Below are 27,622 nucleotides of genomic sequence, written 5' to 3' on the forward strand. Positions count from 1 at the left end.
GTGGTTCAACATTAATATAAGTACATAAATATAGATTTTCTACCTTATATATATAACATGATTTTTTTACCGAGGGGGTTCGGGTGAACCCCATGGCAACCACGTAGGTCCGCCCCTGCGTTAATTTAATAATATTTTAATAACATTAATTTAATAACATTATAATAACGTTAATTTGATAACGTTAATTTAATATACTACTACTACTATCCTTAATTACGTTAATTTAATAACGTTTTATTAAAACTATAATTTTTTTATTTTTAATAGTTTCATCTTTAATTTAATATTTAAATAAATCATATTTAGATATATTATATAACTTAAATTCGCCCTCTGCTTTATAATATATATACATACCCGTGCGATTTTTTCGTATGAGGCTGACCCACTTAATTAATAAATCTTCAATATTGCTCTTTTTCCGCAATGACAAAATAAATTAGATGTCATTTTCATCTTTGAGTCGAAAATAATGAAAAAATAATAGTGAAAAGTCATTTAAAGGTCATATTTGTGCAGTTTTGAATAGTTAAAGGTCATAGTTGTGCACTGACAAAGTTTAAGGTCATATTTATGTATTACGCCCTTAGATTTTAAGCTGGACGCGCCTAGTTTTGCATGTTGAACACGTGTTTTGCCACGTAGGATCGGAGGTCATATTTGTGCAGTTTTGAATAGTTAAAGGTCATATTTGTGCACAATCAAAGTTTAAGGTCAAAGTTATTATTTGGTGTCAAGTTTAAGGTCATATTTATGTATTATCTCATCATTTAATGATAGGGGTAGTATTGAAATAACATAATAAAATTTCCTTGATTTGATAGATGGAACAACTAAATTGAAATAAATATTTTTAAAAAGAGGATCAACTATTTTAAAATGGATGGAGAATAAGGAAAATGATCTGATATATACCCAAACTTTGATGAAATTTGACGTAACAAGCATGAAAGGGAAATAATTCTTTGATTGTAGTCGCATCAACTGATTACTATTTTTATTTATCGCTTTTGACATATCATGAAAAGATAAAAGAATTTTTCTTATTTTACCTCAGCGTTAATTATTCATTCTCCAAATCATTTTCAACACATATTACTCTAAACATCAAGAAACAATATGATATAATAGCAATATCAATAATTATTTTCTTCATGAATATGTGATGTCAAAAATGACAAGTAAGACGAACATAGTATCATAATTGGTCTTTAATTTCAAACTTGTTTTCGTTAATTACATGGTATTCCTTGTAAATACCACCATTACAATTGACAAGATCAAAAGAGACAACACCAATGGAATAATAACTTTTTATATAACTCAAAAACTAATTTTCCACATTATATTAATTTTCCATATAGATTTGGAAGAAATTCACAAATTTATGCCTATTGTGTAAATGGAAAACTTGAAATCCAATTCAAATTATGAGCCAATAACACAACTAGAAAATTTCACTTATGTTGCTAGTGGAACTAATGTCAACCAAAGTACTTCATATGATGTATCAAACAACATTATTGACAAAATGGACATGTTCAATGAAGTAAAATTCAAGAAATCAAAGTCAACAACAAATGGTTCAACTTCAAAGAAGTGGAGTTCCATAGACCAAGAGTTACAAAGGAAAAAAAGGGTAGCAAGTTATAAAGTTTACACAATTGAAGGAAAAGTCAAAAAGAGTTTCTTTTGGTTTAAAAAGAAGATCACACAAGTAATTGTCTCTAGTTGGAGGTAGGTAGGGGTGTTCATCGGTTCGGTTCGGTTCGGTTCAGTTTATGGATTTTTTATTTCTAAATATCCTAAATTGATAATGAAATCGATAAGATAGTTTTTATCTATTTTTGGTTCTTAACTGTTCGTTTTTCGAGTTGAGTTTTTTTTTTCAGTGTTCGATATTTGTATTGAGCTCCACTGAATTCACATTGGACCCTGACTAGAATTAGGACATCTGGTTAAGAGTAGAGGGATTCCGGTCATTCCACCACAACTCATGTTGATGACAATATTTCTTGTTTGGATGATTGTTACCTATTGTACTTTATCGTATTTTTACTTTATATACGATATTTATTTTGATTGCTAATTTGTTCTTGTTCGGATGATTGTTACCTAGTGTAGTGTATCGTATTTTTATTTTATATACAATGTTTGTTTTGATTATTAATTTGTTCTTGTTTGGATGATTGTTACCTAGTGTAGTGTATCGTATATTTTTACTTTATATATCATGTTTGTTTTGATTGTTAATTTTTTAGATTCATCATTTTGTGAAAAGTGTCATTTTATGTAATTTGATGTGATCGCATCGTTATCGGAAACTATGATATATACATTATTAAATACTCCTCCATATCCTCCAGAAAAGTTTGAGAAGAATTTATTGGGGCTTGACTTGCAGTTCATTCAAAGTTATTTAAGTCAAAATATCATGCCCCACCCACCCCACGCACAAGAAAAAGAAAAAAAAAATAAGGAGAATGTGTTCTTGACTAGATTAGTCCTCCACCTTTTGACTGGAATGGTAACGATCCTAAGGTAGCGAAATCTATATTAAGTATGACACATGTTTGATGTTCTAAGGTCGTAACTCGAAAGAAAAAGTGTTACAAGTTTTGAATGAAAAATTTGGTAAAGCGACAACATAACTCTAATTGTCTTAAGGTAGCGAAATCTCTTCTAAGAATTTAAGATGTAACTCAACTAGCCAGTTTGAAAATTGAACATGAATATTGATTGATTAATTGACATTTAAATTTGCTAATTGGCACAATATCTATGGTGTTTAGTTAGGTACATGAACAAAGTTAATTCAATGGTAAGATTTTTGATTTTTTACATGTTTAGAGTCTCCTAAAATGTACGCAAATCTTACCCAGGGGCGGACCTACGTGTTAGGGTGGGGGTGCACGTGCACCCATTAAGTTTGGACAAGGTAGTGTACATGTATATACGTTAAAAAATTATTATATATATTATGTAACACGGTGCACTGTGGACGCGTTGGTTAGCTGCTCTTTCTCACGCTTGCAACCCAGGATCGAATCCCATGGACTAAGTTCTTTTGCTATTTTTTCTTTTTAATTACAAAAGTGTGGGTTGTGGTAGCTGGGACGAATCGAACCAGTGATTTCTTATTTCGAAGCAACACTCTTTACCACTAGGGTAATAGACTCATTTGTATTTATAAAGCTGAGATTTATTTATTATCTTAAAACTCATATTTGGATTATATATTTATATTTTCGTCATTACTTAAGTCTCTACCGACTAGTCAGTCATACATGACACTATTCCTCAGTCGTCATTTGAAGATTCTTGACCTCTTATATCAAGATCAGTCGTCATTGGAGGAATCTTGACCGCTTATGTCAAGATGAGTCGTCATTGAAAGATTCTTGACCAGTTATGTCAAAATAATGGTGCACCCGCGCTATTCAAATCCTGGGTTCGCCTATGATCTTAAGCCTACCTTTATAGGGTAGAGAGGTTGTTTCCGATTGACCTATCTGGACTTGGGATCAGCAATGTGAACGAGCTTAAACGGATGGAGTTAAAATAGCAAAGATTGGACATATATAGAAACTTTACTAGTTATCATAAAGAGCTATTATCAACTCAACTTCAATTCATTGAAGCTAAAAATATGAAGAAAAAAACAATTGATGATTAATTTAGGCTCAATGAAGCCATCTTGTACAAATAAATCAAACACGAATGAACGAATGAATAACGATTTTAGTTAGTTTGTTGCATCTACTTCTCCGTCTGAGGTCAAAGGTCGCGATACTATAAACGAATGAATGTGACTCGTGGTCCCGAGATGGGTCGGATACTGAAATCTGCCCAACGTCCTGACTTTTTACGAGGCACGGCTGAAGTGGATCATCTGCTGCTGGTGCAATTGTAAAATGTTGCTTTAGTTAGCTGCTGGAATAGGTGTCCTTGGACTAGGTAGGACCATATATGAAATCCTTGGTGAAAGGTGAATCTTCGGGCTTGGCCTTGGTGAGGGGATTGGACCATATATGTTGAAGCCTCCGTTAGCAACCCGAGGTGACAAGTTAACTTGTTCAAGTGCACGGAACTGTAACTCTGTCGGGTATTCCCTAACACAGCCAATGCGAGGTCCGTGTCCTGTTGACCATTTTCTGGACAAACGTTGAGCAAAGCTAAACGATGATTGTGTCTTCTTGTTGACGGTGTCTACAACGGTGTCTTCTTGCTTCTTGTCTTCGCGTTCATCATCTGTTCTAACTGCTGCTGCTTTTTCCACTCTTTGATCATTTGCATCGGAAGTGGTTCTCTTCGGTGATTCTTTAGCAACGGGTGGTAGGTGATTCGAGCCCTCGCTGTTATCTCTAAACGACTGCTCATCATCGTCAACTGAACATCTCTGAAAAGAAAAAAGTCGCTTCATTAGGCATGAATAAACACTTGAAACATTTAACTATCAACATTTTAAGCCCCAAGGATAGCCGGGGGTATATCGGAAACAGCCTCTCTACTTCATCTGAGGTAGTGGTATGGACTGCGTACACTTTTCCCTCCCCAGACCTCACTTTTCGGGAATACTCTGCGTATGTTGTTGTTGTTGTATGTTTAAGACAGAAATTCGAACATTTACCTTAACGTTTGTAAGGTCTACAGTATGTTCCTCGAGGAAACTAATGAATTCCCGGAAATTCTCCTCCGTGGGGTGATAGTGCCCACTGTATGGCCAAATAGCCTTCAAAACACCACCATGAGCGACGAGTCTTCCAGCAGCAGTAGTAGCACCACCCGATAGAAAACTCGAGTGTTGAAACACACCTTTCTTCTTTTTTCCTACATACAATGTTCGCGTTGTGCTAAGAACAAAGATCCATTTCGAACCTTCTACTGTCTCCACAAAGTCACCACTTTGTTTATAGACGAGTTTCCCATCCTGGATAACAACTTCATACGATTCACGCTCTTTCTGAAAACAGTAAAAGTACCATCGTAAGATTCACTATGTCGTAAAATTGATCTATAATCGATATGTTGTTGATTGCAGAATCTGGACTTACCGGTCCAAGATATTTGATGCATTGATGCTGCAGATTCGTCCTAGGACACTTCTCGAGATTTATTTCTTTCCCGTCTCCAACATCCAACCTTCAACGCAGAAATTGATGACGTAAAATGTCAGGTATAACATACTTCAACTTACAGAAACATCTGCTAGACATATATATATGAACAAATACTCACCAGTAGAAGAATGGTTGAGAGCTTTCGCTTTCAAACCATATATCGTAGTAGAAGTGTAAGTTGTGTCCATACCGGTGTCGTGGATCAATCTACAACAACATTAGAAGAAATAAACAATCAGTTTCGTGATCATCGGAACTCTTCATGAATAACAATGATTTCGGAACAAATTCAAGAACTTACAGCTTCTAGCCAATGCTGCAGAGCAAGTTTTTGAGCCTTTTCGTCTTTTGACAATCCTTTACCAACTTTGGCTGCTCGTGTACGCGCTCTAGCCCACCGCGATACAGCAGTTTCCGGTTTCTCCACATTGAAGAAAGAAACAGAACTCCTTTTGAGTGCTGCAAAATCCAAAGCCTTCCACCTACACATACATAACACAAACAATTCAATAAACCGGACAATACAACAACAACAACATATTCAGCGTAATCCCACAAGTCAGGTGTGGAAAAACCGGACACTACATCACAAACACTTCAGTAAACCGAACAATACAAGAACAACAACAACAACATATTTTGTGTAATCCCACAAGTGGGGTCTGGAAATATCGGACAATACAACATAAACATGTCAATAAACCGGACAATACAAGAACAACAACATATTCAGCGGGATCCCACAAGTGGGGTCTGGAAAATACGGACAGTACAACACAAACACTTCAATAAACCGCAACAACAACATATTCAGTGTATTCCCACAATACAACACAATTCAATAAACCGGACAATACAAGAACGACAACATATTCAGTGTAATCCCACAAAGTGGGGTCTAGAAAAACCGGACAATACAACACAACAACACAACCAAAACATACCCAGTGTAACCCCACAAAGTGGGGCATCGGGAAGGAGGGTAGAGTGCACGTGCAGACCTTACCCCTACCTCAGAGGTAGAGAGGTTGTTTCCGCTCGACCCTCTGTTGGACAATACAACGGAGACATTAAATCAAGATTCTTCAATTTTTCCAAAAAGTTAAGTCCACTCACCATAGCTCTTCAACCACAACAGCACAATCTGCAAGATTTCTTCTTGTCCTATAACTCTTATACACTTTCTGAAGCTTAACAGCAGCAGCATCGAGCTCACTAACAGGTCGTGGCGAATACAGAATCGCAGGCTCCGGTAATGAAGCTGTTTCTCTTTTCTTTGGTTCATTCCATTCTGATATATTCAAGTCTTGAATAACCAAATTCTTGAATGATAGACTTGTCTCTAACATCAACTTCTTTGGTTCACAGTTCCTTAAATTTATCGAGTTCTTCCTTGTCATCTTATCGACTCCATTCGATTGAACTATCGATTCCACATGTGTTCCTTTAAAACTATTCGATCGTACTGTCATCTCCAAGTTTTTAGCAAGATACTAAAAAGCCTTTTAACCTGCACATTTGTTTGACACAACTCCATTAGGCCAAAGTTATCAAAGAAAGAACTAAAAGTAGATAACTATTACTAGCAACAACAACAACAACGACAACATACCCAGTGTATTCCCGCAAAGTGGGGTCTGGGGAAGGTAAAGTGTACGCAGTTCATACCACTACCTCAAATGAAGTAGAGAGGTTGTTTTCGATAGACTCTCTTCTCATAACTATTACTAGCAAATACAAATAATCATCAGGGAATCTTAGTAACTCAATTGATTGGCTACGTGAAATTTCACCTTATTGGTGAGCGTTCGATATCCTAACTTGTAATCTCCTCCCTCATATCCCCTTCCCTTACCCCCTATGTAATGTAAACAACAAAAAAATTAATCATCATCCACATATTTTCACTACTTAGAGGCATCAACTTGAGCTAAATTATCAAATTTTGGTTTATAAAAACAAAAAAAAGAGTAGCCTTTTATATTAAATTGAACTAAAGTATGCCAGAGGCGGATCCTGAATTTAAATTTATCAGATTCAATCATTCAAGTTTTTTAGCATAACGAGTTTAATGCTAAGAACTTAAAACTTGAAACATGGAAACCCCCCCACACACACACCCATCCAAAAAAAAAAAAAAAAAACTCATGTCCCAAAACAACATCAAATTAACCAAAAAAGATTGTAAAAAAGCAAAATACATATTTTCGACACAAACATAGGTATTATTTTTCATAAAACATAATGCGTTCAATGCTAATAACCTTACAACTCGAACATAAACTCAAAAAAAACAAAAGCCCATGTCCCAAAACAACATAAAACTAACAAAGAAAGATTGTATTACCTCAAATATATCAAAGTTGTAAAGAGAAAATATCACAACTTCCTTTTTTTTTTTTTCTCAACTGAAAGAAAAAATGTTGTATAATGAATATGACTAAGTCCCCCTATGGTGTACTATATATATGAAAATCTAAAAAGCTAAAAGCGTGGATTTGTAGAAAAAGAATTTTTTTAAAAAGAAAATATTGAGTCAAAGAGTTCGTCTAACTATGGAATAGCACGTGGAATGGAAAATGTACAGTGAATTTCAGACAGCTTAGCTGAGTTTACTGAGAAATTTCTTGAATTACAAACAACATAGACAAGTGGGGTCCACTAACGGTAGCGTATACGTAGACTTTACACGCAACTTTTCGGGGTAGAGAGTTTGACAAGTTGAGTTCGTGAGAGTGTGGTGTACGTAGACTTTATATTATCATTGTAGGGTAGAGAACTTCGACAATTGGGGTCCAGTGACGATAAGGTGTATATAGACTTTATATTATCGTTGTACAAGTGGGGTCTAAGGCATACATAGACTTTGCACGTATTTTAATGGGATAGAGAATTTGACAAATCGAGTTCGTGAGAGTAAGGTGTACGTAGACTTTATGTTGTCGTGGTAGGGTAGAGAAATTCGACAAGTGGGGTCCAGTGATGGTTGGTTATATGTAGACTTTACACATACCTTTGTGTGGATAGAGTAGGCGTACATAGACTTTATATTATCGTTGTAGGGTAGAGAATTTCGACAAGTGAGGTTCAATGACGGTAAGGTGTATGTAGACTTTACACGTAACTTTTTGGGGTAGAGAATTCGACAAGTCAAGTTCGTGAGAGTAAGGTGTACATAGATTTTATATTGTCGTTGTAGGGTAGTGAACTTTGATAAATAGGGTCCAGTGATGGTAAGGTGTACATAGACTTTAAACGTACCTGTGTGGGGTAGAGAATTCGACAAGTCGAGTTTGCTAGAGTAAGGTGTACTTAAAATTTATATTGTCGTTGGAGCATAGAGAACTTCGACAAGTGGGGTCCAGTGATAATAAGGTGTACGTAGACTTTACACGTAATTTTGAGGGGTGGAGAATTTGACAAGTCGAGTTCGTGAGAGTAAGGTGTACATAGACTTTATATTATCGTTGTAGGGTAGAGAAATTTCACTAGTGGGGTCCACTGACGGTAAAACGTACGTAGACTTTACACATACTTTTATAGGGTAGAGAATTCGACAAGTCGAGTTTGTGACAGTAAGGTGTACATAGAATTATATTGTCTTTGTAGGGTAGAGAAATTTGATAAGCGGGGTTTGGTGGGAGTAACGTGTAGGTGCACATACCTTATTCGTACTTTTATAGGATAAAGATGTTGTTTTACATAGATGTTTTAGTTCAAATAAAAAAAATTGAAAAGAGGTTGCAAGAAAAATATGATCGTAAAATAATATTTCATTTTATATTATTTGATCTTGTTGACCTAACACGTCCTTAAAAATAATTTTCTTGAATGTGAATGGAAAAAATGGAAAAAAATTGGAATTTGTAGGTTGATTTTTATAACTTTCGTAAAGTTCAAGTTTGAATCCCACGTATTAATATTTTGATCAATTCAAAGATTTGGAAAATTTGAAACTATACTTTTTGCTTTTTAAAAAAAAAAAAAAAAAAAACAAGAAAGTTTTTTTCTTCCTTTGTACTTACAAGAAAATCAGAATATAGAGATTGGAATTTAGGTGGTCAAAGAAAGTAAGCTTTTCTAATTAAATATTTTTCTTTTTTTAACTTTTTGATTGAAAATTAATCTTTCTATGTGGCTTCTTCCATGAAAAAACACATAAAGAAAATATTTTATAGTCTTGGATTTTTACATTTAGTCTTGTTAGAATTTCAAAAAGTCAACTAGTATGGCTCATGGTATGATTGAATGGTAATTAATTATATTTACATAAATTATCATCCTTATAAAATAATTATAAAAATCTCTGTTAATTATGTATCTTCGTTGGATGTATCAAAGGCTAATTAAGTATTTCAACAGACCCAAAATCGAAAAAAAAATATCTAAAGCTAATTAACAAAGAAAAAAATATATCTTTGGTGTATGTATCGGGAGCTAATTATGTATCTTGACAGATCCAAATTAAAATTTTTCATAATCAAGCTCCAAACTATCGGAATTTATATTGTTTGTCCTTGATTTTAACTTGAAGTCTCGGGTTTCAGTTATCGAGATGGAAAATCTTTCGACATGAAGCATTTTATTCCCTTAGAGGGTTCATTTAACTTGAAGGAAAGTCGTGTCGTAAATGATAAAATTATCGTTATGTGATTAGAAGATCATAAATATGAATTGTGAAAACAACTTCTTATAAAAACGTGTGAACCGTGAGTTAATGGGTAAATTCATCTGCATAAAAAGAACTATTCAATTATTTTAAAGGTGAAATTTAGTTGGTTAGACTAACGTAACAAATTATTAAATAGTAAAATGTGGTGCAACTAATCCCTACCTAATGTAAATTGCGACAACAGAGAGTTGCTCGGATAATAATCACCGCCACTTTCAATTTTGAGATTGTGAATTTGAGTCGATAAAGGAACAAAAATAGTAAGAGCTCCTAGGGAGGGGCAAACGAAATTTTTAGAAAAAATATAATGTAAATCGCGAAAATACGTAGATCAGCCACTTTTAGACACCTTCTTTCTTTACTCATCTATCTCATCTCTGAGGTAGTTTTACGGTCTGCTTATACTCTACCCTCTTCAGACTTTACTTTGCGAAAATATCGAGGATCTATCGAAAATAACCTCTTTATTTCTACGAGGTAAAAAAAGGGGCGGATCTAAGGCTAATTTTTGAGTGCTCCAACACCCGTTAAATCTGATGCAGACCAGGTATAATGATACAAAAAAATAGTATTAAAATTGATATAAGGTTTCGAAAAGCACCTAATAAATAAAGAAGATAAATGAGTGCTTTAGTTTTCAGACAAAACTTTATAGCTTTCGGCATCAATATGTTCAAACCTCTCGGACATCAGTGCCGGAGTCAAGATTTTCATCGAGAGGGTTCAGAAATATATATACGAACTAGTCGAAGCGGGTTCAACATCTACTATATATATACAACTACAACAACAACAACAACAATATACCCATTGTATTCCCACTAAGTGGGTTTTGGGGAGGATAAAGTGTACGTAATTCATACCACTGCCTCATCTGAAGTAGAGAGATTGTTTTCGATAGACTCCCGACTCAGAACAGATAATCAATATGATCAAACAAAAATCATAAAAGCAACCAACAAAAAGAGATATCACACTGCTATATAGAAGAGGAAACAAAACACCCACAAAGCGATATTGTGGACTAACTATACGAAAACATCACCAAAATACCACGAACAAGAGGCTACAAGACACTATAGGCACAGATAAAATAGAGCACTTTTCCCTGCTATTACAAAAACATCTACAATATATGCATACAAAATATTTTTAATCATGTAAAAATAATATAAAAATAGTATAATTTTTTGTGAAGAAACCCCCTTGAGAAAAGGTCACTCCGCCACTATCGAACATCTACTATCTGTAAATTTTGAATTCATCATCGAAGTAAGATTTACGTACACTCAATTATTCTCATATTTACTCATAGAATAATAATGAATATATTATTAATATTATAATTTTTTTTTATTTCAATTTTAAACCGATAATATGAACGAGCTCGCAGAGACAAATGTCTAAGGCTTAAATTGACAATTAAAGGTCAACTACTACTGCGGTCATAGGGGGCCAACACGTTATCGAGTATGCTGATGTTAGAGATTTGTTAGTTTGCATTTTTGTCTTTTTATCTAAAGTTTTCTATGTCCATAATGATACAAAATGACTAATTTACCCTTATAATATTTGACTTCTTTTATTTATTTATTTATTTATAGTTTATAGCAAGTAGGAGTAGTAGTTGATAAACTTTAATGAAAACAAAAACAAATATATATTTCTTTTAATGTACTATTTGAGTGGTTGGTTGTTGCAAAAATAAATGTAGGTGGAAACAAGTACTTTTAGTACGGTTTAGTGGGAATTAAAGTTGTTTTGCAATCATGAAAGGAGCTATACTTAATTTAGGAAGTTCATCTAAATCCTTTTCGATGAAAAATTATATTATATAAATAAGGTTAAAATTATTTTTTATGTATATATAATAGATGTCGAACCCCCATCAGTTAGTTCGTATGTTCACTTGTGAACTCCCTTAGTGGAAATTCTGGCTCCACCATTGAGTTGATGGAGTTGTTTCTTCCTTAATTAGAGGTCTCAGATTCGAGTCCTAAGTATGAAAAAATTCTTGGTAGGAATTGCTACCTCCGAATGGATCCTATCTGATGTGAATTCGAATTAGTCGGATTTCAATATAAGTATCAGACACCGAATGAGAAACCAAATAAAAAAAAGAAAGTTGTTTTGTTTGTATGCTATCCAAAGGGTGTTGATTATTCGCATTGCAATCTGATAAAATTTAAATCTACGTATTTTAAGATTCATTATATAGGACGGTGCTTTTAATAGTTTTTTTTTTTTCTATTTTCGGAGGCTCTAACTCATATATTGTTCTTGAATGCGGAGAAGTATTTAGGATTTTGAGAGAATGGGTGTACGGTTATGAAAATACTTCGACCGTGGCTGGATTCATATATCTATATTTAAATAATTTTAGATGAAAAGTATAGATTCACGTGAATCTGATGACCTCAACCTAGATACACCTCCGCTTGAATGGCATATGAGAATATAATGTGACTTAGTGTATTGCTAGTCGTTATATTTTGAGTGCACATAAGAAAAACTTCATTGTACTTGCCCGCGACCCGTACAAGAAAAGTAAATCGCATTAAGGATGTCTCGTGTGATGAGCTCGATCGAGAAAACATATAGTAGGTTTCGAACCTAAGACTCCACTTGGGAGATTTCCTGCTCAACAAACTTGGTTATCTTTATAGGTATTGTATTATATAATTTAGTTATTAAGAATTTAGCGGCCCGACCAGCTTATAGCCTGTTTGGGATTGCTTATTTCTCAAAATAAACACTTATTTTGAGAAAAAAATACTTTTTTTAAAAAAAAGGGTGTTTGGTAAACTTGCAAAAGTGCTTTTAAAAATAAGCAGAAGCAGTTTTTCTGCTTCGAGAAAAAAATAGAAAATTTCTGCTTCTCAAAATAAGCAGAAGCAGAAAATTATTTTTTTATGACAAAAATATCCCTATCACACACAAATATATATATGTGTGTGTATACATATACCTTATTAATTAATTAACACATCTTACAAGTTTGATTAACGTTTAATTTTTAAAATTTATATTTCATAATTCTTTATGATTTATATATTATTATTTTATTTTCACTCATTTTCTTTAAATAAATTTAAAAATATTATTGATGATGATGACTAAAGAATATATAAATTATTTTATTATTAGTAATGATAGCAATTGATAGATGAATCACATTACAAGATTGTATATTGACATCACATACAATTTTTTTCTTAAATATTTAGTTTTAAATAAATAATTAATGAAAAGTGACATATTTGTTAAAATATAGTGTATATATATATAATCTATATCTATAATCTATAATCTATATCTATATTTATAATATATTAAAAGTGTGAAGACCCTTAGAAAAGTGATTTCAACTTTTTACCCTTTATTAAAAAACTCTTCTTTAGACAAAACTGTCTTTTCACTATTTTTTAAATTTATTATCTAATTAATTTTTTTTATATTAACTAGACTTCCTAAAATATATGGTAGGAAAATTAATTAATATTTTCCTTTCTGATGTTCAATTAGAAAAATACTCCTAAAATATGACTTTATTAATTAAGGAAATACTTCTATAAATATTGAGATGTACATTAAATTAGAGAACAAACCAGTTTGCCTATTTGAAGAATATGATTGATGCTCATCTAACTTGATTCGATTGCATGTCTAGATTGGTGGATACTTGATTCTCTAACCCTTAACTTCTTCACTGTTTTTGTTAGCATAATAGAATTTACATGTGTGTGTATATATATTGTTTAGGGTTAAAATTTTCGCTCAGACAAGAATTAATTGGATAAAAATTGAAGCTTTGTGATCACTATTATATATATATTTTTTTATAGTTTATAGGTCGTAGATGAATTTCGGTTAGCTTTGAAGAATTTCTTATGTAAAAGTTAGGTTTAATTGTATTGTTTTGATATCCTTATTATCTTATTGTTTTATTTTAATTTACAAATGTTAGATGAATGTGGGTCGGTTTTAATTTTTTTGTAGGTAAATATTAGGTTTAATTGTATTATCGTAATATCTCTATTAGTTTGTTATTTTGTGGTAGTTTATATATCGTAGATGAATCTCGATCTGCTTCGAGAAATTTTTGTGTGTTGGTCGGTTGTTTTGAGGAAATTTTTTATGTAAAGGTTAGATTTAGTTGTATTATTTTAATATCTCTATTATCGTATTATTTTGGTATTGTTTACATACTCAAAAGATAGTAAATTTAATTATTATATTCATCTTTATTATTTAAAAATATCCTATTTAGTATAATGTTTGAACTCATTAAAGTTATGAGGCACATGTGCAAGGCGCATACACATAAACAAGTGTGTGTGTATGTATGTGTGTGTGTGTGTGTGTGTATATATATATATATATATATATATATATATGATTATGACGACTGCTTATTCGTAGTAAATTTTGACACCGTAAAAATATATTAAAAAAGATAATATTATGATAGATATTTAAAATATTTTCTCTATAAATTAATTTTAGTAATAAAAGTCTATTGACAGATGTCCTTTTTGGTCATTTGTCTCAAAAAAATATTTCTTGAAAAAGATTATCAAAACACAATTTGATTATCAAGAGCATTTTTCAAATGAATTTACTAAACACAAACTGCTTTTTTTAAAAAACACTTTTCTGAAAAACCATTTTATAAAAGTACTTCTCAAATAAGCAGTTTTGTAACAACAATCCCAAACGGGCTCTTAGTTATCTTTTAGAAAGCACTCGTAATAGTGATTTATCTATTTATAAAATTTAAATCTAAATTCTCTAATTAAGAATTGATAATTTCATCCATATAAGACTAGATAAATTTAAAGTCTCAATTCCTAGTTTTATATGCACATATACACTCACAATATATATTAATCTTATTTATGATACCAACATAGGTTATGGTGCAGTGGATGAGGTTATTCCACCTTTAATCAGAGGTCGAGGGTTCGATCCTGGGTATGGAGAAAACTTTGTTGAGAGCGTTGTCACCTTAGTGGGCCCTGCAACGTGCGATCCGGATTAATCGGGGCTCCAATACGGACACCAAACACCGGATGGAAAATCAAAAAAATCTTATTTATGATATCATGATTGACTTAATTTTATTTATTGTATAGTGCTTTGTCCCTTTGACTCTTTTAACACCTACTAAAAAAAATATATAAGATATAATCTATTAATATATTTCTATTTAATAAAAATATTACTACTAAGCAGCCTCTTTCCTTCTTTTTTTTTTCGTCTGATGTTCGGTGTCCGTATTCAAGCCCCGATTAATTTGAATCGTGCGTTGCAGGGCCCATTAAGGTGACAGTGCTCCCAACAGAGTTTTCTCCATATCCAAAGTCGACCCCTTGACCTCTGGTTAAGGGTGGACCAGCCCCATCCACTGCACTACAACCCATGTTGGTAGCAGCCTCTTTCCTTACCATCACGTAGTTTTTTTTTTGGGTTTCTCATCTGGTGTTCGGTGCCCGCATTGGAGCCCCGATTAATTCGGATCGCCCGTTGCAGGTCCATTAAGGTGGCAGTGCTCCCAACAGAGTTTTCTCCCTACCCAGGGTCGAACCCTTGATCTCTGGTTAAGAGTGGAGCAGCCCAATCTACTGCACCACAACTCATGTTGGTAGCAGCCGCTTTCCTTACCATCACGTAGTTGAGCACTCCTCTTTCTTTTTTTTTTTCTATATTCGCTCATAATCTGACTCGGTCGATCCAATTATAATATTAAAGGAGAGGGCATTAATGATATAATTAAAAATATTGACGTACACTTCTAAAATATTTTTTTGAAAGATAAAGCGATATATGAACTCTAAAGAAAAAAAAAATATATTTCTTTTAAGTGTTCATTTAATGTGCAATTTGTGGAGTTAGGTGGTTGCAAAATAAATGAAGTGGAAACAAATACTTCTTCTAGTACATTTTTTGTATGATTATTTATGATATCAAAAGACGACTACAACTTTAAATGTATCATTCTTGAAAATTTTGAAATAAATCAACGATAGAAATTAAGAATAAAAGTACTTAATTAAAACATAAACATAAGAATATATATACTTAATTAAGAGTGTATATATATATATATATATATATATATATATAAGTACTTTTGGAAAAATATAATATCTAGCGAAAGGAGTGTAGGTGTATGTGAACTTGAACTCTCATCCACTTAATACGTTATTGACTATGGTATCTATAATTTAATGATTTAATTAATTTAAATTTTTACCGCATAAATTACATTTGAAGAAATAGTTTTCTGTTAAGGATTTTTCCATTTCAAAAGCTTAAAATCGAAGACTTTTAGGGAATGATTGTTTTTATACATGTAAGCATGATAGTTGATGACATGATTAATTTATATTACTGATTTTTTCAAATGTAAATGGCTGCTTAATCACATTATTGATTAATATAAACAAAAATTAATTTGGATCGGGTATTGCCATAACCTAAAATCTTGACTTTGAAAATTAATGGTCAAAATCAAATGGAGATTGGTCAATAAGGATGAAATATGACAGTCTGGATTTTCAATTTATTTGGATCAAATTGACCACTTGAAAGTTGGAAAAACAATTATTTTTTAAATATATCTTATCAAGTCACACCATTAAAAATTTATTTAATTAATATTTTTTAAGCAAAACTATATATAAAAGAGATATATAATATCAGCAACCGTTTGTTTCAATTTAAGATTCAAACTATATAAATTTTGATCGTTATTTTTTTTAAAAATATAATCATATAATGTGCGAGTAATATAACTTATTTTTTATATAATTTTTAAAATTTTAAATTATAACTTTAAGTATTGAGTTAATCTTAAAATTATATAACAAATAAATATTTAATTGCCTCCCCCCGCCCCACAACACGCACAGATTAAACATATTTTTTTTATGAAAAAAAGTTGCGAAAATATCTATATTTTAACGAAATTTACAGTTACACATCCTGAACTTTGCGGGGTGTGTGGAGGAGGGGTCCCATGATCCCCCTATATTATTTTTTACCGTATTTAAATGACATGTATTTGTCCACTTGGATCACTGCGTGTATTTCAAGAACATTGAGCGTGTGTATTTCATGCGCTAACTATGTGGTCCAAGTAGACAAATATATGTCAGTTAAATACAGTAAAAAAATAATCTAGGGGATCATCGGACCTCCACAAAATTTAGAATACGTAACTACAAATTTTACCTAAATATAAATATTTTTCGAACATTTTTCCCTTTTATTATTGACAACTAAAAATGGTCCTGTGGACTATACATGTTAGCCACCTCTTGATTTTTCTAACCCTATACACATAGGCTATATATATAGTTGAATACTACCTAGTACTATTATTTATTATATTTAAACCATACTAATAAAAGTTTGTTCTTTGTTAGCCACCTCTTGGTGTAGATTAGACTTTTATAACACAATGTTTTTGGTCTCATAAAAAATACTAATATTATATAGTGATAAAATTTATCAATTTATTTCCATTGGTATTATATGATACACATAAAAATGAATTTTGATTACCCTCTTAATTATAAACAATCTCAAACATTGTTGTTTCTTGTCGTATAATTTTGTGTCCGATACTCTCTGAGGGTCTATCGAAAATAATTTCAGATCAATTTTTGAAACGTCAAATTCTTTATTCAAGTTGGAGTAAAATAATGGACCAAAATATAAAACTATTTTTTTCTGTAAATATTCCAAATATTATTTGATATAATAAAGTTTCAATAAATGTTACGTGCCAACCAGGGATTTATATAATTGCAGGGCCAACGTAATAGATGGTGAAGTGGTTGATTATTGTGGGGCAAAAGAAAGTGATGTATATATGAAATTTTATGCAATTATGAATAAATAAAAATTAGATATATATTGACTTTTATTATAAATTATATTTTATGTACCTTTTTAGATGGGAATTTTTTTTTTTTTTCATTTAAGAAAATTCAAGGAAATTAAAGTTTGAAACATACATATGATGTTTTCCACGTCTAATACAAGTCTAATGACACATGGACAATGACGACTTTTTGTTTTAATCAGAGGTCTCGGATTAGGCTAATTAGACTGGAGCCTGAATGGAAGGTGCGAGCAGGGGCGGAGCCACCTTATGACTAGGGGGGTCGAACCGATGAAAAATTATACTAGCTATACATTGTTAATATATATATATATATATATATATATATATATATATATATAGTTGATGTTGAATCCCCTTCGACTAATTTCGAGTTGTTACTTTTTCGATTTTGAACCCCTTAGTGAAAATTCTGACTCCGCCACTAGGTGTAAGCAGAGAACGAACGGTGGAAAGGCAACTAGTGAAGGTGCCAATATATCTGGTCCTTGAAAATGGAAAAAAAAAATATTATTGGAGCGTTGCTGTCAGAAATAAATCTTGCAATGCAGATCTCGAACATTAAATGAGAAACTAAAAAAGACATTGTTTTGTGGTTACTTGATTTTGTGACTTTCACGACGAAAGGTGGCCGACAAGGACGAAGAAGTTGGCAAGCTTATATAGGTTAGCAAACTTCTGAAGAAGAGGCGCGAAATGAGAGAGGAACAAAAAGAACTTTCTGAGGCATAACACAAGTTCACGTAGTACACGTACTTTTGAATTCAATGTGGTGTTGCCGGCCCAAGAGACAAATGTGCAAGACACACATTTCTATCATGGGCTTGAACCGTAACAAACATGACGTCAAATCTCGACGCTTCCTCCATATGGTGATAGTCCCTAAAAGAGAAGGCTTCTGAAGAAGAGTGCACGTTATACCTCTTTTGCGAAGTTCACATCAAAATGCAAGGGGTTATACATGATACCTTAAGACAAATATCATATCGATGTGTAGCCCAAAAGAATAAATCCGTGCGACTTAAGTTAAAAACAAACAATATGTGTCATCGACTTGGATTGTGACTCATGAGCATTTGAAATCCCAATTTTCTGATTGCAAACTATATAATAAAAGCTTTGCTATATAGTAATGAGGCTGGACATGTCCATTTTAGAACAAAGACCAAATGTAGTATGGTATGACCCAAGCCCATAATGTTATTTATTTGCAAAAATTGCAATCAAAGTCTCAACCAAAAGTCCAAAACCATGGTGATTGTGTGTTTGGATTAGTTTGTACGTATTTGGACTAATTTCACTACTAATAAAAGGTGAAAATCGGCCACCAAAATCGATCGACATATACAACCATTTTTTAAAAATTTATTTTGAATATTCTGAATTCAGTCGTTTTTTGCAATAATTTTAAAAAAGAAATTGACCAAATCGATTGGGTATCACTGCGGTGTCCAAGACAAGGCAAGATGAATAAGAACATTGAAGGGACATAACGCTTAGCTAAAGTAAAGAAAGACCTTGATCATCAAAATTAGAACATATTAAAAAAAATTATCTTGTGTTTTTTATTTAAAAATATTATCATAATGAATATGATGAAATAGTTGAAATCTTAGAAGTGAATTAAGAACCACACCCACGAGATTTCAGGATTAAATTTCAACGAAAATAAAAAATACTAGCCATTAGGTGATTCTTCTCATTTGTTCTACTCTTGATCGACTGTCTTACCTGATATATATTATTAATGAGATGTGATAAAAAATCCGTAAAACTAATCAAGATACGTTATACGTGAAAACTGACCCGGATACCAAGACATAAAATATAATAAAGTGACGAAACACATATTTTTTTGTCTGCCCTTTATTCTCTCGATGTTGGACACAAAAGTAATTTTTATTCAGAAATAATTTTTTCGGAAAACTTATTATTTAGGAGTACTATGCTTAAGTTTAGGTAATGTTGTTCAGAGTTTGCATCTTGGACTATTCAATCGTGATTGAAATGTTATTTTTGTGTAATTGATTAACAAAGAGAGTTGTTTATCTGGTATGATTGAGACGTTTTTAAAGTTTAAAGTTATAGTTTTTTTATATGAATATATGTAAGTCGAAATCAAATAATTACCGAATTACCATATCGTAAAATACCGAAACAGAATTTAAAAATATTGAACCATACCAAGCTAATTTGATATAATAATGATATTGTTCTTTTAGATACCAAAAACCAAAGTTATTGTATCGAAGTTTAAAATATCGTCCCGTACCGTACCATGTCCACCTTTAATACTAGGTGATTCTTCTCATTTGTTCTACTCTTGATCGATTGACTTACCTGATATATGTTACTAATGAAAGGTGATAAGAAATTCGTAAAACTAATATGTCACTAATAAAAGGTGATAAGAAATTCGTAAAACTAATCAAGGAATGTCGTATGTGAAAACTGGCTCGGATACCAATGACAAAATATAATAAGGTGACCAAACATGTATTTTTCTGTTGATCCCTTTATTCTCTCCATGTTGGACCTGACATCAGACACAAATCTACTTCACATAAAATAAAAAAATCCCTATCTCAAATTAAAGAAAATAATACAATGGTCCCTTATATTTGAGATAAATTCAAAATAGTATTTTAAAATATATTTTAAACAGTTATGATCTTTTAAATTGGTAAAAAAATATTTTTTTTAATCTACATCAAATATTTAACAAACTCTATTTATTAGATTCATTGTGAACTATGACTTTTTTTAGCATGATATTTCTGAATGTAGAATTTTACGATTTTTTTCCTTTCTAGTTACTGGTGCAAATTTAAGTTATTATTTCTACCATTTCAATTTTTTTTTGTCTATGTGTTTGTGTCTCGTACATATTTTTTGTGTTGCAATTTCTAAAATCTGATGAGACTTTTCTAGTATTTTCATAGTTTTCGTTAAATCTAACAGATAGAACAACAATAACAATATAATTCTACAAGCGAAGTCTATAAAAAGTAAAGTATATGCAGACCTTATTCTTACCATATGTAAAGTAGAGACGTTGTTTCTTATAGAGCATCGGTTTAAAAAAAATTAACAAATTAAATAAGAGTTCTTAAAACCTTAGACCAAAAATGTTACTTTCTAACAAGCGTACAGGATCAAAGTTATACAAAACATATTCTAAGGGACTATTTTTAACTAAACAAAAACATAAGGAACCATTTATGTTAATTTTCACCTCAATAAATAGTCTCCAATTTTTCTACCAATTCTTGAAGAAAAAATAAAAAAATTACCAGTAATAATAATGTCTGAAGAAAAATTAAAAACAAATTCTATTTCATCATCAGGTAAAATATTTTATATTTCCAATTTTGCTTTCTGGATTTTGCACACATTTTTTTTACTGTTTAATCCTTTTTATTTTATTTGGTTAATTATTTCTGCATCTTATGTGATTTGAAGTTTAATTATTTGGTTAAATTCTACTAAAGAGTTGATTGTCTTTGTTATTTTTTGTTACTAATCTTTATAATCTGTGAGATTAAGTTAATTTGTATTTAAATCAGTTAGTAAAAACTTACGCGCATTATGATTAAGTAATTAATTTAAGTAAAATACATGTTAATAAATGATGGTAAAATACATGATATATAAATAACTAACTTTGAGTATGTACGTCTACACTTCAACTTGTCTTCAACTCGGTCAGTTACACCGCTCCAACTTACAAACGAGTTGGAGTGTTTAGTTGTCAATTGAGGTCAAGTTAGAGGTGTGTAGTTGTTGCTAGACGAGGTCAAATTTGAGTGTCTGTTTATGCATTAGGCATTGATACTTTTGCAATAATGAGAACACTTTTAGGTCTGTTTGGCCGTAGATTTTGAAGTTTGAAACTTGAAAATTTGAGTCTTTAAAATTGTAATATTTGGAACTTGAAGCTGTGTTTGGACATGTATTTGAGTATGTACATCTAGACACTTCAACCCGGTCAGTTAGAGCGCTCCAACTTACAAAACAATCATCTAAGACAACTCTGAAATTTATGTGTCATGTCAGCATCGAGTGTTCTTAACATACAATGGGGATGAGTTGGAGTGTTTAGTTGTCAATTGAGATCAAGTTAGAGCTGTGTAGTTGTTGCTAGACAAGGCCAAATTTGAGTGTCTGTTTATGCATTATGCATTGATACTTTTGCAATAATGAGAACACTTTTAGGTCTGTTTGGCCGTAGATTTTGAAGTTTGAAACTTGAAAAGTTGAGTCTTTAAAATTGTGATATTTGGAACTTGATGTTGTGTTTGGACATGCATTTGAGTATGTACGTCTAGACACTTCAAACTCAGTTAGTTAGAGCGCTCCAACTTACAAAATGATGACAACTTCAAAATTTATGTGTCTTGTCAGCATCGAATGTTCTCAAGATACAACGGGGACGAGATCAAGTTGAGGTGTTTAGAGGTGCATTTTTGAAGTTGGAAGGCTTTGTTGCTAGTCGAGGGCAAAGTTGAGCGTTTGTTTATGTATTCTGCATTGATACTTTTGCGATAATGAGAACACTTTTAGGTATGTTTGGCCGTAGATTTTGAAGTTTGAAACTTGAAATTTTGAGCTTTTATCGTGATATTTGGAACAGGAAGCTGTGTGTGGACATGTATTTTAGTTTGAAAAAAATTTGAAGTTGTGTGAGTGGAAGTAAATTTCTTCAGAAACGGGTTTGAGTCGGTTTTTGGAATTTGAAAATACTCTGAAGACAAATTTTCAAAATTTGATCCAAAATTTATGGCCGAACTCTAACTTAGTGCAATTTTTCAACCATTTTACTGAACAGAAACATGCTGGTACAAAACATATCTAACTGCTTGTTATTAGTTTCAATACATCTAACCAAAAGAGGCGGATCCAGGATTTAAAGTAGGCGTCTAGACTTGAATTGAGTGATATTTGAAAAGAAGTAATAGTATTTGAAGTTAAGTTGAAAAAGCGTATTTAAAAGTTGAAAAGGGTTAGTACGTAGTCAGAGCATTGGCTATTTTCCTTATCAATATTGCTTTTATTATCTCCTTGGTTTCGGTTAGCATATCATTTGTTGTTGTTGTTGCTGTTCTCTTCTTTATGGTTTTCAGTATGGATTTTTCACTGCTGTATTTGTTTTACATACTTAATTTTTGATGTGCTTTACGTGAACCAAGGATCTATCGGAAACAACCTCTCTACCTTCTCTAGTTAGGGGTAAGCCTTAGTACATTCCACCCTCCCCAGACCCCACTTGTGATTTATGTTGCTTGGACTCTTCAAAAATGTCATGGGGTGCGGGTTGTATCCTTCAAAAGTAATGCATTTTTGGAGGATCTGACATGGGTGAGGCAACATTTTTGGGAGAGTCCGAGCAACTTAGCTTGTGAGATTACGCTTGGTATGCTGTTGTTGGGTATAGGCACGAACAAAAGAGTTTTATAAATTGAATTGCTCTACCCATTGTCATTTGTTTTCGCGTTGAAGCTTAGATTCTTTCGCGAGCCAAACTAATTTCATCATGGCCATTCCGCTAATTGCCTTAAGATTTTGCGCTGAACGCTCAAGTTCTTTCACAATTCCCTTGATTTTGACAGTTTGGTAGATTTTGTGTTAGATCAATAAACTGATTTCAATACTCTAATATCGGCAGATAAAGACGTAAAGGCGCCTAATGTGTTTGAGAGAGTTAAAGAAGAGTTTGATGCATTGTTGCATAGTGAAAGACGTTCAGATCAGCATCACAAGGAAACTCACGGGTTGCGTAAGGATATTGATGAGAACACACCAATCGATGATGTGAAAGCACCCAATGTGTTCGAGAGAGCCAAGGAGGAAATCGAGGCTCTTGTTCAAGCAATTCATCCGAAAAAGGAAGATCATATTCATGCTTCGACTTCAGATGACGACAACAGGTTTCAAGAACGGGATTTTCTATAACAGATGGATAACAAATGTTTATGAGGATGTTAAGTAGTTAATTTTGCATTATTTTGTTGATGATCTGCAGGACTGATGGTACAATGGCCGAGTTGAAACATAATCCAGGTTTGAACTCTATGATTCATCTTTGACGGATTGTTTTAACTTAAGATTCGTGAATAATCACTCAACGAGTGATCACTAAACAGTGTCATGCTACTCTGTCACCTTTGACGTTTAAGTTGCGACTTTGTGTGTGTGTTTGTGTTCCTGCTTTTGCTGTCTTTCTTGAAATGATTACGTTTTTCCTATCACATTTAGGGAATAAGGTGAAAGTTTGCAATTTTTCTTTCATTTCCATACGTCGGAAAAACAAGATAAGTTTTGGATCACAGTATTCGGAGCATTATAAAATCTATGTACATCGCATGGAGATGGGCGAAAGGTAAAATTTCCATTTAGGCTTCATTGCGGTGGAAAATGTTCTGTAGAACAGTTTGTCTAACTTCTGGTGTTTGTTGACCTTATGTTATAGAAACAAGGGAGAACGATTTACTCTTGAGGAAAGAACTAGCTTAATTTCGAAACTTCTATATATGAAGAGTACAGTTTCCTTCAAATTCCGAACTACAAGTGCTGAGCCCGAAACTTAGCTTTAAGTTAACTGCCACAGATCCTCCGATGGGGAACTTTCCTTTGATTTTCTTGATAACCATGGTGTTTGGGCAAGCTTGCACGCATCTTGGCCAATATCACGGTGAGATTATGCAATCTTTAGTTCTGGCAATGGCTATTATCTGTTGGCATCATGCAGTATAGTTTTGTTGGATAAAGTATCGAAGTCCAAATAGAATGAATCCACTCGTGGGATTACGCTGGTTATTGTTGTTGTTGGTGTTCTCGGTGAGAGCCTTTAAACTGACGACGTTTGTTGTTTCAGTAGTAGTTAGTTCAATTAGTGTTATATGTGCGAAAGTAAAAGATTAGGATGTACCTGAAGCCTCGAACAGGTGAGGATACTGGGTCCGCATCTTGCTCTCGATCTCCAAGTAGGGGAACTTCCCCTACCGGGCGATGCCTCCACTGAACCTTAACTACAGGAATCTCCCTAGTGAGCAACCGCTAACATCACTAGCCAAAATGAGCACAGGCTCCTCCACGAAGGTCAACCGCTCTGGACTGAGTCCCATCTAAGCACATGAGATGGATCAGGATTGTCCTAGAACATTTCTATATAATTTAGGTGAACGCTATGACAGCGGGTGAATGGAGGCATTGGAGGTGGTGGGTAGACAATTGGCATGTAATGCACGTATCTTTTCCTCCATACCAAACACATCTTAAATTTGAACGCGTAGACAAGTCTACTGGTGGCAAAGTGTTATAACGGTGGTTTTGAACATGGGGACAATGACCTTAGTCAGGGGAAACACTATAGCTATTACAACGGCAGAGTTGTTTTACTCCCTGTGGCTAAATCGTTGGAATGGTGAAGGTCTTTTTTCACTTCCATCAAATACGATGAATATAATCAAACCAGACTTGCTTCCTCTTCCGCGTAGAATATCTTCTACGACAACCATTTTTTGGGCATAAAGCAGTTTATGTTCATTCAAATGGATTAATCTGAAGATGTACACAAGCCTTCTGGTGCCAAAATATTACAACGGTGGTTATGAACACGAGGACAATAACGTAGGAAAATGTCCATACTCAAGGGAACCACTACACCTATTACGAAGTCAGAGTTGTTTTACTCCCGTGGTTGAGTGGTGATAGGATTGGTGAAGGTCTTCGTTCACATCCATCAAATACTACGAGCATAATCTCCGTCCCTTATAACCTATAGTCTCTATACTGGTGTCTTTCCCTTTGTATACGGCTAAGTCATTTCATAACCTTATCATCGTAACTAACAACAGTGCAAAAGGTAACCTGATGCCGGGGGCTTAAGACAAGGAGTGTCCGGAGTTACTTACGAAAGAACAAAAACCAGACGTGCTTCCTCTTTCGAGTAGTACGTCTTCTAATGAAAACAACTTTCCGGCATAAAGGAGTTCACATTTAACCAAACTGAGCCTTAGATTTTCCTTCCGAGAAACAATTTCAAGAATTGAAAAAACTTCATGATGTTTATTTGTTGGATGTAGTATCTAATAGTAACTAGTAAAGTTGCTGCCACGTGACCCGGAGGTCACAGGTTTGTGCTGTGGAAATAGCCTCTTGCAGAAATGCAGGCCCTTTCCCGAACTCTTCCTTTTCTTTATCCTCTAGGCATGCTCTTCCAACTATGCAACGTTCATCTTTCACATCACACATTCCACTCGAAGTTTCAAGTCAATATTCGTCATCCTGATCATACTGTGCTTCTGTTTATGCAGAGAGCATCACAAAGGCGCCTACTAATCAAGACAAAACGGCAAAAGAAGCAACAGAATCACATTCTCCCGGCCAAAAATCTCCACATCGTCATCACAAAGAAACTCACGGAAGGAGCGATGACATTGATGCTAATACACCAATCAATGAAGTTAAAGGTCCAAATATATTCGAACGAGCCAAGGAAGAAATCCAGGCACTATTTCACTCAATTCATCGAAAGAAGTAATACTAGCAGTGCTACTCAAGATCACAAGTAGATGTTGGTTTTGATGGAGTTTCAAAGTTTTTATACTCTTTTCGTTCATAATGAATCCTTGGTAGGGAGCGCTACCCCCGAATGGTGCTCTATCCTGTGCGAATCCGGATTAGTCGGGCTCCAATGCGGGTACCGGACACCGGATGGGAAACAAGAAAAAAGAAAAAGAGTTACTTCTATTGTATATAAATGTGTGTTGAGCTACTATCTGAATTTTTTTCACTTATTTGATATTTCCATACTTGCGATAAGAAAGATCGGTCTACCGGAAATAACCTCTTTACCCCCACACGGTTAGTGGTAAGGTTTGTGTACATCTTATCCTTCTTAGATGTCGCTTGTGAGATTATACTAAGTATGTTGTTGTTGCGACAAGAAATATTAGTATTCTTCTCATATATATATACACACACGTTGTTTACCGGAAATAACCTCTCTACTCCCACATGGGTAGTGGTAAGATCTTTGTACATCTTATCCTTCTTCTGATGTCACTAGTGAGATTATACTGGGTACGTTGGTGTTGCGGCAAGAAATATTAGTATTCTTTTCATATATACCTTGTTTACCGAAAATAACCTCTCTACCCTTGTACTGGTAGTGGTAAGGTCTTTGTACAGTTAATCTTTCTTAGATGTCACTTGTGAGATTATACTTCGTATGTTGCTGCGGCAAGAAATATTAGTATTCTTTTCATATATATAAGCATTATGTTTGTAGTTCTTTGGCTTTGATTTCAACTTTTACTTGTTTTTTGGTTGCGATTATTACGTTATTTCATTTTCGTTATTGTCCTTTCTATTGTTTATTGTGAAATCCTTTTCAGTTTGATTGATTTTGTATTGTGATTGCTCTCATATATGTATCCTCTTTTTTTCATATTGTTTGACAGTTATCATTTAAAACTGATGGTCTATCGAAAACGACCCCTCTACCTTTATGAGCTATAGGTGAGGTTTCGTACGTTCTACTCTTTCCAGACCCTGCGTGTGATTACCTTTACCTTATAGAGATAGATCCTCGGATGAAAAAAATCATTTTCGAAAAGATTTGAAAGAAAAGTGAAATTAAAACGTTAAGTATAAAACTCGATCAATATTCAAATATTCATTTTGAGATTCGATTTCCATATTTAACTTATTATTTGAGTATATATTTCTTTTCGGCTTTAATATTCGATATTCATTTTGAAACTCGATAAGTGAGATCTCCACTAAAAATCTAACAAAGTTACTCCAAACTCCACTCTTACACGTACTTCCTCCGTTTTATTTTAATTGACACTTTTCATTTTATACGATACTTAGGAAAATCATGAATAAAATGATTAAATTTCCTAATTT

The 27,622-nt window shown here is 33.1% G+C and overlaps 2 protein-coding genes across 3 annotated transcripts; one reads left to right on the top strand and one right to left on the bottom strand.

Annotated features, from left to right (window-relative positions):
• Positions 1-3,653: 3,653 nt before the first annotated feature.
• LOC107840925 (IQ domain-containing protein IQM1) lies at positions 3,654-7,647 on the bottom strand. The gene is made up of 7 exons (XM_016684877.2): positions 7,471-7,647; positions 6,240-6,633; positions 5,425-5,605; positions 5,242-5,330; positions 5,058-5,145; positions 4,634-4,966; positions 3,654-4,402 (listed from the first exon to the last, which is right to left on the bottom strand). Exons 2-7 carry the CDS (start codon positions 6,593-6,595, stop codon positions 3,926-3,928), a joined length of 1,524 nt encoding a protein of 507 aa, XP_016540363.1. The 5' UTR covers positions 6,596-6,633; positions 7,471-7,647; the 3' UTR covers positions 3,654-3,925.
• Positions 7,648-20,956: 13,309 nt separating this feature from the next.
• Positions 20,957-26,551, top strand: LOC107840926. 2 transcript variants are annotated; one of them, XM_016684879.2, is made up of 5 exons: positions 20,991-21,054; positions 22,112-22,270; positions 23,373-23,634; positions 23,730-23,767; positions 26,023-26,551. In XM_016684879.2, the coding sequence occupies exons 2-5, from the start codon at positions 22,255-22,257 to the stop codon at positions 26,247-26,249; spliced, it is 543 nt and encodes a 180-aa protein (XP_016540365.1). In that variant the 5' UTR covers positions 20,991-21,054; positions 22,112-22,254; the 3' UTR covers positions 26,250-26,551. The 2 variants fall into 2 exon arrangements, with proteins under 2 accessions (XP_016540364.1, XP_016540365.1); XM_016684878.2 differs by lacking the exon at positions 22,112-22,270 and having other exon boundaries at positions 20,957-21,054.
• The last annotated feature ends 1,071 nt before the right edge of the window (positions 26,552-27,622 follow it).

The sequence above is a fragment of the Capsicum annuum genome, chromosome 9, assembly GCF_002878395.1.
Source record: "Capsicum annuum cultivar UCD-10X-F1 chromosome 9, UCD10Xv1.1, whole genome shotgun sequence".
NCBI lineage: Eukaryota > Viridiplantae > Streptophyta > Magnoliopsida > Solanales > Solanaceae > Capsicum > Capsicum annuum.

What these genes read in the sequence shown, in the direction of transcription:
- LOC107840925 (XM_016684877.2), bottom strand. Translation starts at nt 6,595, where the DNA reads ATGACAGTACGATCGAATAGTTTTAAAGGAACACATGTGGAATCGATA. An exon ending in TGCAGCATTGGCTAGAAGCT is followed by an intron (nt 5,331 to 5,424) that starts GTAAGTTCTTGA and finishes ATGTTGTTGTAG; the next exon opens with ATTGATCCACGACACCGGTA. An exon ending in GCATCAAATATCTTGGACCG is followed by an intron (nt 4,967 to 5,057) that starts GTAAGTCCAGAT and finishes TACTGTTTTCAG; the next exon opens with AAAGAGCGTGAATCGTATGA.
- LOC107840926 (XM_016684878.2), top strand. Translation starts at nt 21,012, where the DNA reads ATGTCTGAAGAAAAATTAAAAACAAATTCTATTTCATCATCAG. An exon ending in AAATTCTATTTCATCATCAG is followed by an intron (nt 21,055 to 23,372) that starts GTAAAATATTTT and finishes TAATATCGGCAG; the next exon opens with ATAAAGACGTAAAGGCGCCT. An exon ending in ACTTCAGATGACGACAACAG is followed by an intron (nt 23,635 to 23,729) that starts GTTTCAAGAACG and finishes GATGATCTGCAG; the next exon opens with GACTGATGGTACAATGGCCG.